At 34.4% G+C, this 15,323-nt stretch overlaps 1 protein-coding gene across 1 annotated transcript in view; it reads left to right on the plus strand.

The window, feature by feature from the left end:
• The window catches only part of brp (ELKS/RAB6-interacting/CAST family member bruchpilot), a 182,703-nt gene that overhangs the window by 145,406 nt on the left and 21,974 nt on the right, over positions 1 to 15,323 (plus strand). The window contains 6 exon segments of the mRNA XM_074180862.1: positions 4,431 to 4,527; positions 4,530 to 4,696; positions 6,674 to 6,826; positions 7,032 to 7,360; positions 8,927 to 9,115; positions 10,087 to 10,506. Coding sequence (XP_074036963.1) covers positions 4,431 to 4,527; positions 4,530 to 4,696; positions 6,674 to 6,826; positions 7,032 to 7,360; positions 8,927 to 9,115; positions 10,087 to 10,506 — 1,355 coding nt within the window.

The following is a 15,323-nucleotide window of genomic DNA, read 5'->3' on the forward strand; positions in this document are numbered from 1 at the left end:
TACAAAGCTTTCGTTAGAGAATCTGCTGTAGAATTTCAAGGCCGAAGTCATATATTCTGATGAAAGGGTTTCGATTTTCTCTAGATAACCTCACCTGTATACACTAGGAATTTTTTTTCGGAATATAGGAATCTCTCTCGAAATGATCTCAGCAACATTCGATGTTTTATAAAGCTCAGATCAGACCTTTTTTGGAGTATTGTTCTCATAGCTTAAGCATGCCCTGAAGCTACTGGATTCCATCCAGAAAACTGTCATTCGCCTGATTGGAAATACAAGCATCACTTGCAACCTTGATAGTGTGGAACATGGAAGAAAGGTTGGACATTTGTCGCTCTTTTACAGATTCTTTCACGGGAGGTGTTCAAGTGACTTGGCATGTTTGATTCCACCATATGTGTACACATTTACAAATCGGGGACAAAAACGGTATCACTAATTATAGGGGAATTTCCATAATATGCGCACTGGCAAAATTGCTTGAGCAAATCCTATATAACAAAATTTATTTTCATGCTCAAAATACTGTTGATGAGTGGCAACATGGTTTTGTTGATAGAAAATCTATAAATACAAATTTATTTCTATTCACCAATTCACAACACAACAAAGTTTTTGTTTCGGGGTTGAAATTAGATGATTTCAATGTATTTCCACGTGTTAAAACCGAAAGTGACCATAAAAATTATATATTAGCTCTTGTTTTCAAGATATAGTATCATTATATTATATATTTGTATATTGAGTTTTCAACAAATGAAATATTTCATCACCAACAGTTGGTACACATGTTTGTTTACATAACACCCCTCTCATCAGCTGTTCTTAAGTAGTAAACATAACCTATGTGAGTTTGTCAATTGTACGCACGTGGTTGCTATTGAAATTATCGTGTGAAGTTGATTTTTAATTAATTCAAGTGCTGATCTGAAATGCCTCGAAAGTGTGTGAATTCTGTCGATAGCTTTTGCTATATATGTGGTGAAATAACATTTAAGGCTCAGAAACGTAAAATGACACCTATCGTTAAGACAGCCTATGAACATTATTTTGGTGTGAAAGTTGGGGACCAAGATAAATCATGGGCTCCTCATATATGTTGTAATTCTTGTTCCGTCATATTGCGAGAGTGGCTGAAAAATAAAAACCGGACAATGGCTTTTGCAGTACCTATGGTTTGGCGTGAGCCTACCAATCATACAGACGACTGTTATTTCTGCTTAACTCCTCCCATTAAGCAAGGTTTATCTATGAAGAAAAGAGGAACGGTTAAATACCCTAATCTCCCATCTGCTCTTCGGCCTGTACCACACTCAGACAATTTGCCAGTCCCTCCTCCACCCCAAAACTATGAAATTTTAGAGGAAGGTGATGAAGACTGTTTAGAAAGAGCAACCCATCCTTCTACATCCTATGACCCTGATTTTGAGGTAAGCGATAGGTCTAGTGATCCGCACAGAATTAGTCAAGCAGAGTTGAGTGACCTTATAAGAGATCTTCGCTTGTCTAAGGAAAAGGCTGAGCTGTTAGGGTCAAGACTACAACAGTGGAATCTTCTAAAACATGATGTGAAAATATCTCAGTACAGACAGCGTCAAAAAGATTTGCTTCCTTTTTTTGAGAAAAAAGAAAACCTCGTAGTTTGTTCTGATGTTAATGGTTTGATGGACTGCTTGAATTTGGATCACACTCCATCTGAATGGAGACTGTTTATAGACTCTTCAAAACTCAGCTTAAAAGCTGTACTTCTGCGTAATGGAAATCAGCTACCCTCTATTCCTATAGGTCATGCAGTTCACATGAAGGAAACGTGTATAAATATGAAAACACTTCTCCAATCAATCAAATATGAACAACACAAGTGGCACATCTGTGGTGATCTGAAAGTCATTGCTATACTCCTAGGAATGCAATTAGGGTTCACCAAGTACTGTTGTTTTTTGTGTCTGTGGGACAGTCGGGATAGAAAATCTCACTATAAAAAAATCAACTGGCCTACACGAGACCTAAACCCCAATGAGAAAAATGTAGTTTATGAGCCTCTTGTAGATCCTAAGGATGTTCTCCTTCCCCCATTACATATTAAGTTGGGACTAATGAAAAACTTTGTGAAGGCCATGGACCAGGAAGGACAAGCTTTAAAGTACTTGAGAGCAAAGTTTCCCAGTTTGAGTGATGCTAAAGTCAAGGAAGGCATCTTTATTGGGCCTCAAATCCGTGAAATCGTAAATGATCCTGCTTTTGACATGATTTTAACAGGAAATGAAAAAAGAGCCTGGGAAGCCTTCAAGGGGGTTGTACATGGGTTTTTAGGTAACAAAAGAGATGATAACTTCACAGCATTGGTTAAAGAGCTTCTTCAAGCTTACCACCAACTTGGATGCAACATGTCCTTAAAAATTCATTTTCTTCACTCTCATCTTAATTTCTTCCCACAAAACTGTGGAGCTGTGAGTGACGAACATGGAGAAAGATTCCATCAAGACATTGCCTTAATGGAACAGAGATATCAGGGCCGTTGGAATGAAGCAATGCTTGCAGACTACTGCTGGTCTGTGTGTAGGAATGCTCCAGAAGTGTTTTATAAAAGACAAGCTAAACGACAGCGATCTTACAATGAATCGGATGGACTTAATTGAAATTTGGTGGTACAAACTTCTTTTATTTGTCAAAACACTAAGAATAATGTTTTTTTTTATTAATTTTGTACTTAAAATATTCTAAACATATTCATAACATATTGTTTTATGTACTTTCACTTTTCACGTATAGTATAACTACTCTTTAAGATTAAGTACTGTGTATCTCAAAAACCAGAGCTAATAAAAATTTTTCATTGTTATTTTCGTTTTTATGACCCCAAAATTAGTAGATATTGACTAATTTAGTGTAGGAAACATTCAAAAAATATTTTTTTGTTGTGTTGTGATGTTTACAAATCTTTTGAAAATGAACAGCAACTTGATACGATTTATACATATTTCTCGAAAGCTTTAGATAAAGTTGATCATGACATATTGCTTTCAAAACTCAACAAAATTGCTATAAACCATGGTTTCATCAATTAAACCTCCAGAATCGTAACTTTGTAGTCAGATATAATGGTATTTACTCTGATCCCTATGAAATCAACTCGCATGTCCCACAGGGATCAAACTTGGGGCCTTTGCTGTTTGTTTTATTCATCAATGATCTACAATGATCTAACATCATGTTTACATTTTTCTAAAGGGCTTCTTTTTGCAAATGATTTCAAATGCTTTTAAGAAAGAAATTCAAATCATCAGAGATTGTGTTGCACCACAAAAAGACATTGATAGAATATATAATTGGTCCATAGAAAATAAATTATACTTTAATTTTGATAAATGTAATATCGTTACCTTTTCTTTGCGAAAAAACCCCATTGAATTAAATTACAAATACTTTCCTCAACAGAAAAAATGAAGTGAAAGATCTTGGGATTATTTATAATCAAACTTTGTCATTCTCGAAACATTTTGATTAAATTTGTAAAAGGGCTAACAATATGTTGGGATTTATTATAAGATCTAGCTATTCGTTTGTGAACGTATTCACGATAAAATATCTTTATATCACACTTGTAAGACCAATATTATAATTTTGTTCGCTCATTTGGAAATCCCAACCACACATGCATTTAAACAGAGCCGAAAAAATACAAAATAAGTTACTGAGATATCTGTAGTATGAAGAAAAACATGCTGGCCGGATTACACAAAAGCCAGATCAATGAATTTGAGGCAGCATTTCAAAATATTATCTCGTTATATTGGACGGGATGTAACACAAATAATGTTTTTATAAAAGGTGATAAACAACAATATAAACATACTGAACTCATAGATTTTAATGTTCCTCAGTATCCTACAAGAAGTCCAATCCTTTTTAAACTACCCAAGGCAAGTAAAAAAATAACTGCTCTGAGTCCTCTCTCAACCATGCTTCGTAAAGCAAATAAAATTGATGTTTTAGAAAATTTAGATTTTCGTTATTCCTTCTCAGGTTTGAAATATGATTTTATTAATTATTTATTAGAAATATAACTGTGATCGTAGAGAAAAAGTTTGAAAATGAATCTTCCAGTGTATATGTATACAAATAAGCTCACACAATTGATTTGTAATAAAAATTTCCATGTATTCAGGCTGTTTTAAGTCTGTATGGGAAATAAAATAGAATAAAACGAATGAACAATAAAATAAATATCAGAAATTCGCGACGAACTGTGACTGCTCATTGTCAGAACACTTCAAACTTCACTGTTGAGAACTATTCCATTTAGGGAACTGCTACTATGTGGAATAAACTTCCTGATAGAAGAGAAGAGTTTTTCTTATCGGATAGATGTTCCCTTACTTGAAATAAATGCAGATTTTCATACCATTTTCTTAATTATTATCTTGAAGGCCCGACTAGAAAACTCTCACCAAGAACAAGACAGCCTTCGGGAGGAACTGGAGAGACACCAGTCCGCCACGGCCAAGCTGCATTCGGACAAGGACCGGCGTACGCGGAGCTGGAGAAGGCTCAAGAAGAACTGGAGCGTACGTCGGCGACCTTGGGAAAGGCTCAACAGCAACAAGACAAACTACAGAACGCTCTAGACAAAGCACAGACCGAGGTCGACAAGCTGCAAGAAAAGTTAGACAAGTCACTTGGCGAGACCAGAAGGGTGAGTGATAGCTAATAGAAAAGGTTCGAACATAATTTGATAACATAAGATTAAAAAAAATTAAGGATATATATGACTTCTTATGTTACTCAAATAGAGTAACTAATCGTCTTAAAAACAGAATAGGTGATTGAATTTTTACAAGAGTCCTCAACAATATTTTCTGAAATCTGACCCTGGAAGTTACGAACTGGTTACAACTAGTTAAAAACTAGCATTTCTTGCCAATGTAACAATAATTAGTCAACTTGAATCTTAAATTCAAAATTACAACCGAATACTGTACTCCAATCACAATTTGTAATTGTCTCACTCCACTATTTCACTGTCGCTTTCTTCGCTTGCGAACTATTTTGCGTTGTGATTCAAACTGATTTGCAGTTTCACGTAGTCTCGTATATATACCATATTTGAACATTTTAGTGAGTCTGCAGACTTTTTGCTTTTGCAGACATCACACATGATACGTTTGTCGACTTGTGCAATTCATTTACTTACTCGCCATTGAAGTATGTTTTTTCGTTAACCAGCCGTCGCAAGCCTATGGAAGACAACCCTCAGATGTCTAACCTTGTGCGGATTAGGGATTAACGAGGTCTTACCTTCGAACGTGGGATTCCTAACACGGGTTGGACGATAGCAAGTGGAAATCGAATATTCAGCCTGCGGCTTGAACCATCGATCAACACGGCGATCGATTTGAGTTAGTGAACAATGCACCCACGTCGAACCGACCGGCTTTCGACCGACCAGATCCTTATACACAAAATAGACCTATGGAACACATGGATATAGTCATATTGAAGGACTTTGATGTGCCTTTTTCATTTTCAATTGCCCTTGCATAACATATGAGATCAATAGTTGCGGCCATTATAAAACATTAACGAGTTGGTGGTTATCGAAGTAAAAAAGTTGTTAATCTTCAACAATATATGGATACTAGAAATCTCAGAAAAAAAGTGACAATAGTAACAAATGACTATAAAAACTCGAAAAATAATAATAATAGTAGTATTACTCCATAACATCTTGTTTATGACGATACATCCAGCAAAAAATAAAGTTATTTAGAAACGAAATCTTTCACTTATATACAAAACAAAAGGTTATTAACTCCTATTAATAACCACATCTTACTTTTAGGGAGCTTGCCGCACGTCTCGGTATTTGCACATATGTGTCACCCATGATCACGTGTCGAATAGTGAGTAAACACAAATATGAATAGAAACGGGATTAAGTTGCAAGTTTTCAATGAGAAACAACCCAGACACCAAATTTCACAGCATCATATTAACAATAGTTATTACATAGATGGATTTCTCGAACATTGATATATACTTGAACACAGATTTGGCTTCTCGTAATATCTGGTTCTATCTCTATTCAAATATTTTCTCAGGGAATTGAAATATAAAATTGACGGAAAGATCATCAAGGTTTGGAATACACCTTACTAAAATACTCTAGTACTAATGTTCAGAAAGTTTCAGAACTTATGGGAAGTGCTATCGAATTGAAATTTGAAAGCATGAATAATTTTTTTCTGAAGAACATTTGTATTATAATTTCTTGAATAGTCTTCGTATCATCCATAACTAGTTTCTATGAATCATAAGAAAAATTACTTTCAAATACGAATGCTGAATTATAATGTATCGTTTTTTGATGAGTCTGGTTCGTTTAGCTATAAATATAAATAAATGGGAAGAAGTTGGTGACAACAGCAAAACAGTGAAGGTTATGCAAAATATATCCCTCAGAAACTTATCATTACTTCCAAAAGACTTCCAAAAGGTTGAACTATGCATCAAAATATCTAAATCTCAACGTAGACCCAATGCCTATTGTTCTCAACTTTTAGTCTTATTTTATTTGAAAATTACATATCACATCTTGAGTTTACAGATATACTCAATATACTCCAAAAAAATACTAGTTTTTCATTGAATTTTTTCTGTTTTTTTTCATCAGATACAACTGGAGAAAGAAAAAGTAATGTACGATTTAGAGAACATCCAGTCGCAATTGGACAAGGTTCTCGGCCAATCTGCTCGTCTTCAGAAAGAAAAAGAATCGGTCCAATCAGAAGCAGATCGACTTAGGGACAAAGTCGAAAAATCGCAGGTTAGATATTGTTGCTATCGATACGAATACTTGGATATTTACATAAAGAACTATAGATGATCTATAACAGTTAGTATATGGAAGTCTGGTTTGAGTATGAAGTAGATGTCTAAGTGATAATTTTTGTTGATAGCAGAAATACTATTGCAATAAATTCATTTAGTGATCTTAATCATTAAAATTAATAATCGTTGCGGTTTTACAGAATGCTATATCCAGAATACAAAAAGAGAGAGATAGCTTCCAAGACGAATGCGAAAAACTCAAAGAGAGAGTCGAAATGCAGCTCAGCCAGATTTCCAAAGTTCAGAGGGAAAGAGCAGACATCGAAACCGAGCTGGACGTTCTTAAAGATAGATGGGAAAAATCGCATTCTTTGCAGCAGAAGCTTCAAATCGAACGAGATGATGCCTTGTCGGAGGTTGATATTCTCAAGGAGAAGCTTGAAAAAGCAATATATGCTTCTCAGAAGGCCATCGATGATAGAGAAAATATTCACATCGATTTCGAGAAGTTGATTGAGAAGTACGACAGGTAAGGGTTTTTGTAGCTACAACCTACAACCTAGCAACCTACATTGTATTACATAATTTGAATTTGAAATACTTACGGAACAAATAACTAATAATGAACCACCCTCACCGCGGACAGCCAATGGCTTTGCGGTTTATCTCCTGTTTATGTGTTTTACATAGTTTATAAGATATAATGTTGAATTTTATCCAAATAAACCTTATTATTATACCTCAATAAATATTTAGTCTAATACATCGTGGTTTTTACTGATCGATAGAGATTTTTATACTCTATACACTGATATAGTTGATTTTTTTCCAACTTGAAAATTTTTGACTCTTCTCTGCTTATTATTATATGATGTTGTTGAGCGATTTTAGGAGAGGTTTTCTCTACGATTTCAAATTAAACCAAAGCGCTGTCAAAACAGCCCGAAAAATCAATCAGGAATTCAGCAACGATAGTGTCGATGGAAAGGGTGGTGAGCTCAAAAAGTGGGTGCTCCACTATCTGAACTATCGACAGAAATTGTCACGTTTCGAAATATGTTTTTCTTTGCTTCTGCGCAACCGAAACAACCCTTTTTTGGATGGGATTCTCACATGTGATGGAAAGTGAATTTTTTACGACAGCAGAACAGTGGTTAGATATCGATGCACTTCTCAAAGGCGAAAACTCACCAAAAAGATCACAGTGGTCAGCCGCTGGTGAGATTCACCAAAACTTCCTTCAACCGGGACAAAGTATCACAGCAGAGTCCAATTGTGAGGGAGTCAACGAAAAGTAATGAGATTCGTATCAACATCAGCTGGTACTGATAACGTCCATCCGGACGTTTCACAAATCACCGTCCAAAAATAAACGAATATAGCATAGAAGTTCGACATCAGCCACCATACTCCCCAGATGCCAATCGACCACCATCTTTTCAAGCACTTCGATAACTTTCTCACCAGTAAAACATTCACCAATGGCCAATTCGACTTCGTCGAATACCAAATTTTCATGCTGATGGAATAAATATACTTGTGTTAGAAACAGTACACTCAAGCAAATGACTCTTATTCCGATCAAATAGAATAAGTATTCATCGATATATTACAGTTTGAAATAGATTCATGAAAACGTATGAACTTTTACAACAACCTAAATATATATTGAACTGAGATTTGTATAATTTTTCAACAGGTTTAGCTTTTAGTGGTGTGAATAAAAGTTCATCATCTATAAATAATACTACTTCATTCCCAAAAGGTATTTGCATTTCAGATGTAATACAAATCTATCTCTCTCAGAGAGTACATGAGTGTTCTCTAAAAAAATAACAAATGGCAACAACATCAAATTTTCTTCTGAATTTGATATAAATGATTATTTTTCATGATTAAAATCAAAAAAGATTTATAGCTTTGGGCAATTTGCTTTATTGTTTCATCAAAACGTTTATTCCTTGGACACAAAATCAAACTAGTCAGAAAATTTGTAGCGAATACTTTTAGTTGGTAACTCTGGATTATTTATCTACATCAGAAAAATACCGAAGGAGTATACATATTGATAAAAAGCTGTACATGTTTGTTTCAGATCACAAAGTGATGTCTATAGGCTTCAGAATAAACTGGACACTGTAATAGCTGATAAGGAGAGATTTGAACTGGAAGTAGAGAAGCAACAACTTCTGTCAACAAAACTCCGTGAAGATCAACGAAAACTTCAAGAAGAGTTGACGAGGATCCAGGAAATGTACGATAGAGTTGCAATGCAACTTGGAAGGTACCTATTTTCAAATAACCACTATGAAAAAATATACTTTTATGTGATTAAAATGTGTATCCTAGAATCCTGATTGTTTGGATCTTCAATTATCCATTTTTGATGTGCTGAGGTGAGATTTTTCAGAGGAGGACTGGAAGTTGATGTCAAAAATTAAGAAGAGACATTTCTTTCGTATCCAGTCAGCAATGAATAGAATAAAAGAAGTCATATAAGATAGTTATCCATTCTACTGAACATATTACTTCTTTGTCCAATCAATGAACAATCTATCTTGTAGGAATTCATAATGAATATAGACTAAACAAAATAACAGTAGAAATCAGGCAAAAGTTATTTTCTTTCAAATATTCAACTAATTACTTGATTGATCGATCATTTTTTCAGAACAGTATGTTGATTTCAAGATATGCATCAAGTATGTTACTTAACAGTTTCAGTGGAGTAGACCCTCTGTTACAGTTTCCTAGGCCTCTATCTTCAGGTCAGGCCAGTTTTTTTCCTTTTGATATTCTAATCATTTGTTTTCGTATTTCTCTGTTCTCTACTGAAAAGTATAAATGGATCAAGGGATTCATTCATGCTCTCATCAGGATTTTTGACTTCCTGTTCTTTAGATCTTGATCCTCACCTTGTTTTTTGTCTCTCTGGTTTTCAGTTAATAAACATTTCCATTATTTCATCATTATTTTCAAGAGATATGTCACAGTTTCTAAAGTTTAAATGAATATCAATATCCTTTCTTTTTCCATTTATTCACTTTGAGCTAACACTATTGTATTCCTCATATACTTCATTCATTCAATTGATTTGTCACTTTCACTACTATTTCTGTTGATTTGAATCCAGTTAAATCTCAGAATTCACTTTTCTAGTCTAATTTCTTTTTGAGATTTTGGTCTTTTACATGTGATGATAACAAAGCTTGCATTATATTATCACATGAATCTTTCAAAGTATAAATCTTTCAGATCCAAGGAGCTTGAAGAGAAATCAAAAGAAGAAATTGAACGCCTAGGCATCGACATGGAGATGGTCCGAGACCGTTACGAAAAAGCTCAAATAGAAATTCGAAGAGTTCAAAGCGAAAAAGAAAAACTGCTTTCCGACAACGAAAGATTGCAATACGAAGTCGAGAGAACTCACGGCCAGCTCGCTAAAGTCCAAGCAAGCTACGAGAAGAGCCAAGAGGAAAGCGCCAGACTGCAAGTAGAGGTGGAAAAAGCTCGTGACAAGCACGATAAGCTTCAGAACGAGTTCAGAAAGATTGTTGCTGAGTATGATGCTTTGCGAGAGTCAACTCCCTCTTCTGGTAGGGAGAGGTATTCCAAATATGACAGGGAGGAAAGGTCTAAAGACGATAATGAGAGATTGCGGGCTGAGATTGATAGGTACGTGTTCAATGATGCTTTATCAAAAGAGACATTAGTCAGAGGTGTGGACCATACATTGAATTCTGGACTTTTGCTTTTCGACAAACGAGTTACTTTTCTGATGAAACTGAATAATCAGAACAAATAATTCAGCGAAAGATATGATAGATAATTTAAAAAATTTTATTGAATAATCAGAAAACTATTATAATATATTAACAGTTGATCAGTTGATCCCGTGCAAACTTTTTCTGAGGTTTTCTGATGATTTTTCTGTATTACTGAACATTTATATCAATCCGCGAGAATTATTTTTTTGGAAGTCATTGTCCAAAACGCCATAATAGTCCAGTCATTATAGTAAGTTCACCTCGGAATTCGAGATACCCAGCTGTAAGTCTGTAAATACTTGTATATTGACACCTTAAAAGTTGTCTGTAAACCTACATATGGTAGGGTGTACGCAACTATTAAATTTCAAGGTCAAAGGTCACAAAAATCGGTTTCTTGCGCTTTTTTTGTAAATATCTCATTTCCTATTAGTTTTTTGCCATTTGTATTTGTATCAATTTTGTAGAATACAAAATTCTTTACAAATTTTGTTCAAAAAATTTTTTCATACGGTGAACCGTTTTCGAAATAAAGGGCGGAGAGCGCGCGGTCACAGGATGACTTCAGGTCAACCGGTGCCTCCGGTCGAAAACGCGCCATATATAGTTGATGAACTATCGATAAATCAATGATTATAAATATTTGTCAATTTTTATAAACTATTATATTATATTTTATAATTTTTTCCCTAACCTATCCACTTTTTATTCAGTATTAATTTATTCAACAACACTTACCTGCCCATGTAATTGCAGAATTGTTAATGAAAATATAGAAATTATATTTGAGTTTTAACCTAATTAATAACTTCTTACATGATGAAAAAAAAACAAATAAATTATGAATTAATCTTTTTATCAAAAAATATTCAATACATTTATTTTTATTAAAAGTAAAAAAATGGAATGAAGGTACAAAAACTACAATTTATAATTTTAATCATCTTCTTCCTCTTCATCGTCGTCTTCCGGCTGCTGTTAAATTTCAAACTGGTCTTCATTATCGTCTTCAACGACATTTGTCTCAAGTTCTTTCATGATTTCGGGTTCCATCCTCATTAATGTCGCTCTGATATGGTAGAGCATTGAGACAAGCTTGCCCATTACATTGGCCATTAAAGAGCATTGCAAGCCCGCTTTCCTGCATCCGCATCGCGAACCACAACCACTCTTGCAGTTGCAGAAAATTGTATTTAGCAAATCTTCTGGAGCAGGTGGTAAAATTGTCATGATAGGCTTCAGAAAATCGTTTCGCATTGCCCAACCCCATACCTGGGGTTCCAAATCATGCCCTAACAAAGTTTGAGCTTGATAATATACACGTTTGAAATGTTGATGAGCAGCTGCACTTGTTGGTGGAATATTTGAAAGCTGCACAGGTTTATTCAGTTTAGCAGACTTGACGTAATGCATATAACGAAGATGATCGAGACTTTTCACAGATTTCGGAGCATTATAGACTACCAATAAGGTTTGAGTTCCAGTCTCTAATAATCTCTGGGCCGAACAATTTTCTTCCTCAAATGCTGCAGCTAGTTCATCCAAATTTGTCAGTTTCTCAAAAACTTTAATTTTTTTTTTTTTAAAAAAGCGCAGAAGTTGTGTCACAGCCACTTAATGCGTGCAGAAATTAAATATGTGTTTTGGAATGAGGATAATTATCAAAACTTTTAGCCGAGTATATCTCCGTTTTTACATTTCCTTTCCCAACTTTTTTAAAGAAAATTTCTTGTTCGTAAGACAGTGTACGCCCAATTAAAATGACAAGTAAATCAATATCTTGTCCTATTATAACTGCAGTTTTTTCAGACTTTGATTCTTCAATTGCAGTTTCAACAATAAGAACATCCGCATCATATCTTGCTTGTTTAGTAGTAATATTAGCAGCTCGTAATTTTCCAATTAACATATTAATGAATTTTTCTTGAGTAACTGGTACAACCATTGTTTCATCGAAACAGACTTCATACGTTTTTGAAAGTGCAGCAGTTCTTCTCTGCTGTTCCATAGCGTTTACTTTTTTACTGTAGTCTGAATATCCGTCAAATACAACAATTATTTTGGAACTGTAATGCCTTTGTAAATATAATTCATGTATTTATCAAAAATAATAGAAAAAGTATCTTCTCTGCTCCATACAACATGATGAAGAAGAAATCCGCCATCAATAATTTACGTCACATTATTTTCATTGAGAACAAAATCAATTGGGCTCATGTTGTCATACAATGACGATTTTGTTGTTTTTCTCATGCCATCATTATCAAATAGAGCTGTTCGATACGGACTCAATTCATATTGAAGGTTGACCTAAAGTGATCCTGTGACCGCGCGCTCTCCGCCCTCTATCTCAAAAACGGTTCACCTTATGAAAATTTTTTTTCAACAAAATTTGTAGAGAATTTTGTATTCTACGATATTGATAATGAATACAAACGGCAAAAAACCCATAGGAAATGAGATATTTACAAAAAGAGCGCAAAAAACCGATTTTTGTGACCTTTTACCTTGAAATTTAATAGTTGCGTACACCCTACAATATGTAGGTTTTCAGACAACTTTTAGGGTGTCAATATACAAGTATTCACAGACTTACAGCTGGGTATCTGGAATTCCGAGATTCTTACCTAATTTAAGCTTAAATGACTGGAGTATAATAATTTTGTGCTCTGGTGAAGCTGTTGTCTCAAGTAACCTGAAGTCTTTTATTTCATCCTTGAGGTATATTTTTCTTCAAACACATACAATTTTTGTGTACTTCTCCTACGAAAGAAATTATCTCCAATAGTATCTCTCATCCTTCCTCTCAGATCTCCGTTTCTTCGTTACTTGGCCCAGAATTTGCAGTTGACAAGTTAGTTAGGAATTAAACTTGACCGTTCTTTGAGCTTGACGAATGCTATTTCCTTCTTTCCAATGATATGTTGTTAGGATACTGAGTATCAGAATTCTGAATTACCATCGCTTCAGTTTTTAAGCATTTACTTAAATAAAAAAAATCGTCCATTTTTTCATAATTTCTTTCCTAAATTCCACTGAATTTTTTGCCACCACTGAAATATTCCATTTTCTTCCCATTTATTCATTGAGTCACTTTTTGTTATTCGTTTGTTTTCCTGATCAATATGTATGTTTATCCAACCATATATTTTTGTAAATTTTTGGAACATCAACTCATTTTGCCATGTTTAAAAAGGAAACTGGAAATATTTTTACGACATGATTTGGGATGCCATATATGTATAGAAATATAAAAATAATTACCTAGTATACATTGGTAAGTGAGTAGTTCATGAATCTTTGTGAGACTAAGAAAAAACGAAAGTTATAAATTCCAAAGTAATAAAATATTAAAAATCTGTTTAGCTTAACTAAGATAAAATTTAGCGAAACATACACAAAGGTGAGACAAAGGGAAAACCATATATGCAAGGCATAACATGAATCTATTATCTATCTAGAAGAATTCAGATATGTTTTCAACTTTTTCTTGAAATTATATATGGAGTAGTGTCTAAATTCACTAGGCAGAGCATTATATTGTTTGATAGAGTTGTAAATGAAACTACGAGAAAAGCAGGCTGTCGAGTGTTTTGGAATAATAAAAGTGTGACGGTTTCGTGTCCTCGAATTATTCTGTGATTTGAAAGATTTATATCTTTCATAAATATAATTTGGCTTTTTGTAAATGAGGAATTTATGTGTATTGACGAGTAGGTGGAACTGCCAGGTTTTAGCAATCGGTAACTAACCTGACACACCATAAGAAAGACGAATGCAATTGTTTTGTATTTTTTGTAAGCGATTTACATCAGTTTGTATCAGAGCAGGCCCGTAGATTATATCGCAATATGATAATTTAGACAATATGAGGGTTTCGCAAAGTTTCAATTTCAATTTGGAATTCATAATATCTCTACTTTGATAAAGTTGACTTAAGATACTGTATGAGCCACGACAAAGTGAATTTATATGTTTGTGAAATCTCAGATCAGCATCTAGCCGTAAACCCAAGTTCTTGCTTCCTGTAATTGTTTGTTGTACGTCTTGTCCAAGTTAGATTTCAATTCTTCCTTCAATTTCCGTCTTTTGTGTTTCGGGCCAAAAAGTATCATCTGAGATTTTTCAGAATTCAATTTCAGGTTATGGGCTATAGATAGATCCAGTAACTTTTGTAGATCACTGTTAATTTTTTCCATTGCCACCTGCCAGTTACTTGGAGGAAATCGATAATATAACTGGGTGTCATTTGCATAATGATGAAATGTGCAATGATCAAGTATTTTATGTAAGTCAGATATATATAGAGAGAACATAATTGGGCCAAGGATACAGCCCTGAGGTACTCCATAATCAACAGGTAAAGCACTAGAACACTTTCCATCCAGACATACTGACTGAGTCCGAATTCTGAGGTAACTTTTCAATAGATTTACAGTCCCTTCACTAAATCCGAGAAATGACATTTTCCCACACAGAATATTGTGGTCTAATGTATCGAATGCTTTACTGTAGTCCAAGAGTACCATGGCAGTTACTTCATCATCATCAGTTGCTTTGAATAAATCTTGGGTGATGTTGACAACAGCGGTGGTGGTGCTATAAAATGTACGAAATCCAGATTGAACATTTGTTATTAAATTATTATTGTATACAAAAGAATCAATTTGATCTTTTAGAATCCGCTCGAACACCTTAGATAGGATCGAGAGTTTGCTAATTGGC

This window comes from Leptinotarsa decemlineata, unplaced genomic scaffold, assembly GCF_025532065.1.
Source record: "Leptinotarsa decemlineata unplaced genomic scaffold, Ldec_3_MD MMD2_tig00026307_RagTag_RagTag, whole genome shotgun sequence".
Taxonomy (NCBI): domain Eukaryota; kingdom Metazoa; phylum Arthropoda; class Insecta; order Coleoptera; family Chrysomelidae; genus Leptinotarsa; species Leptinotarsa decemlineata.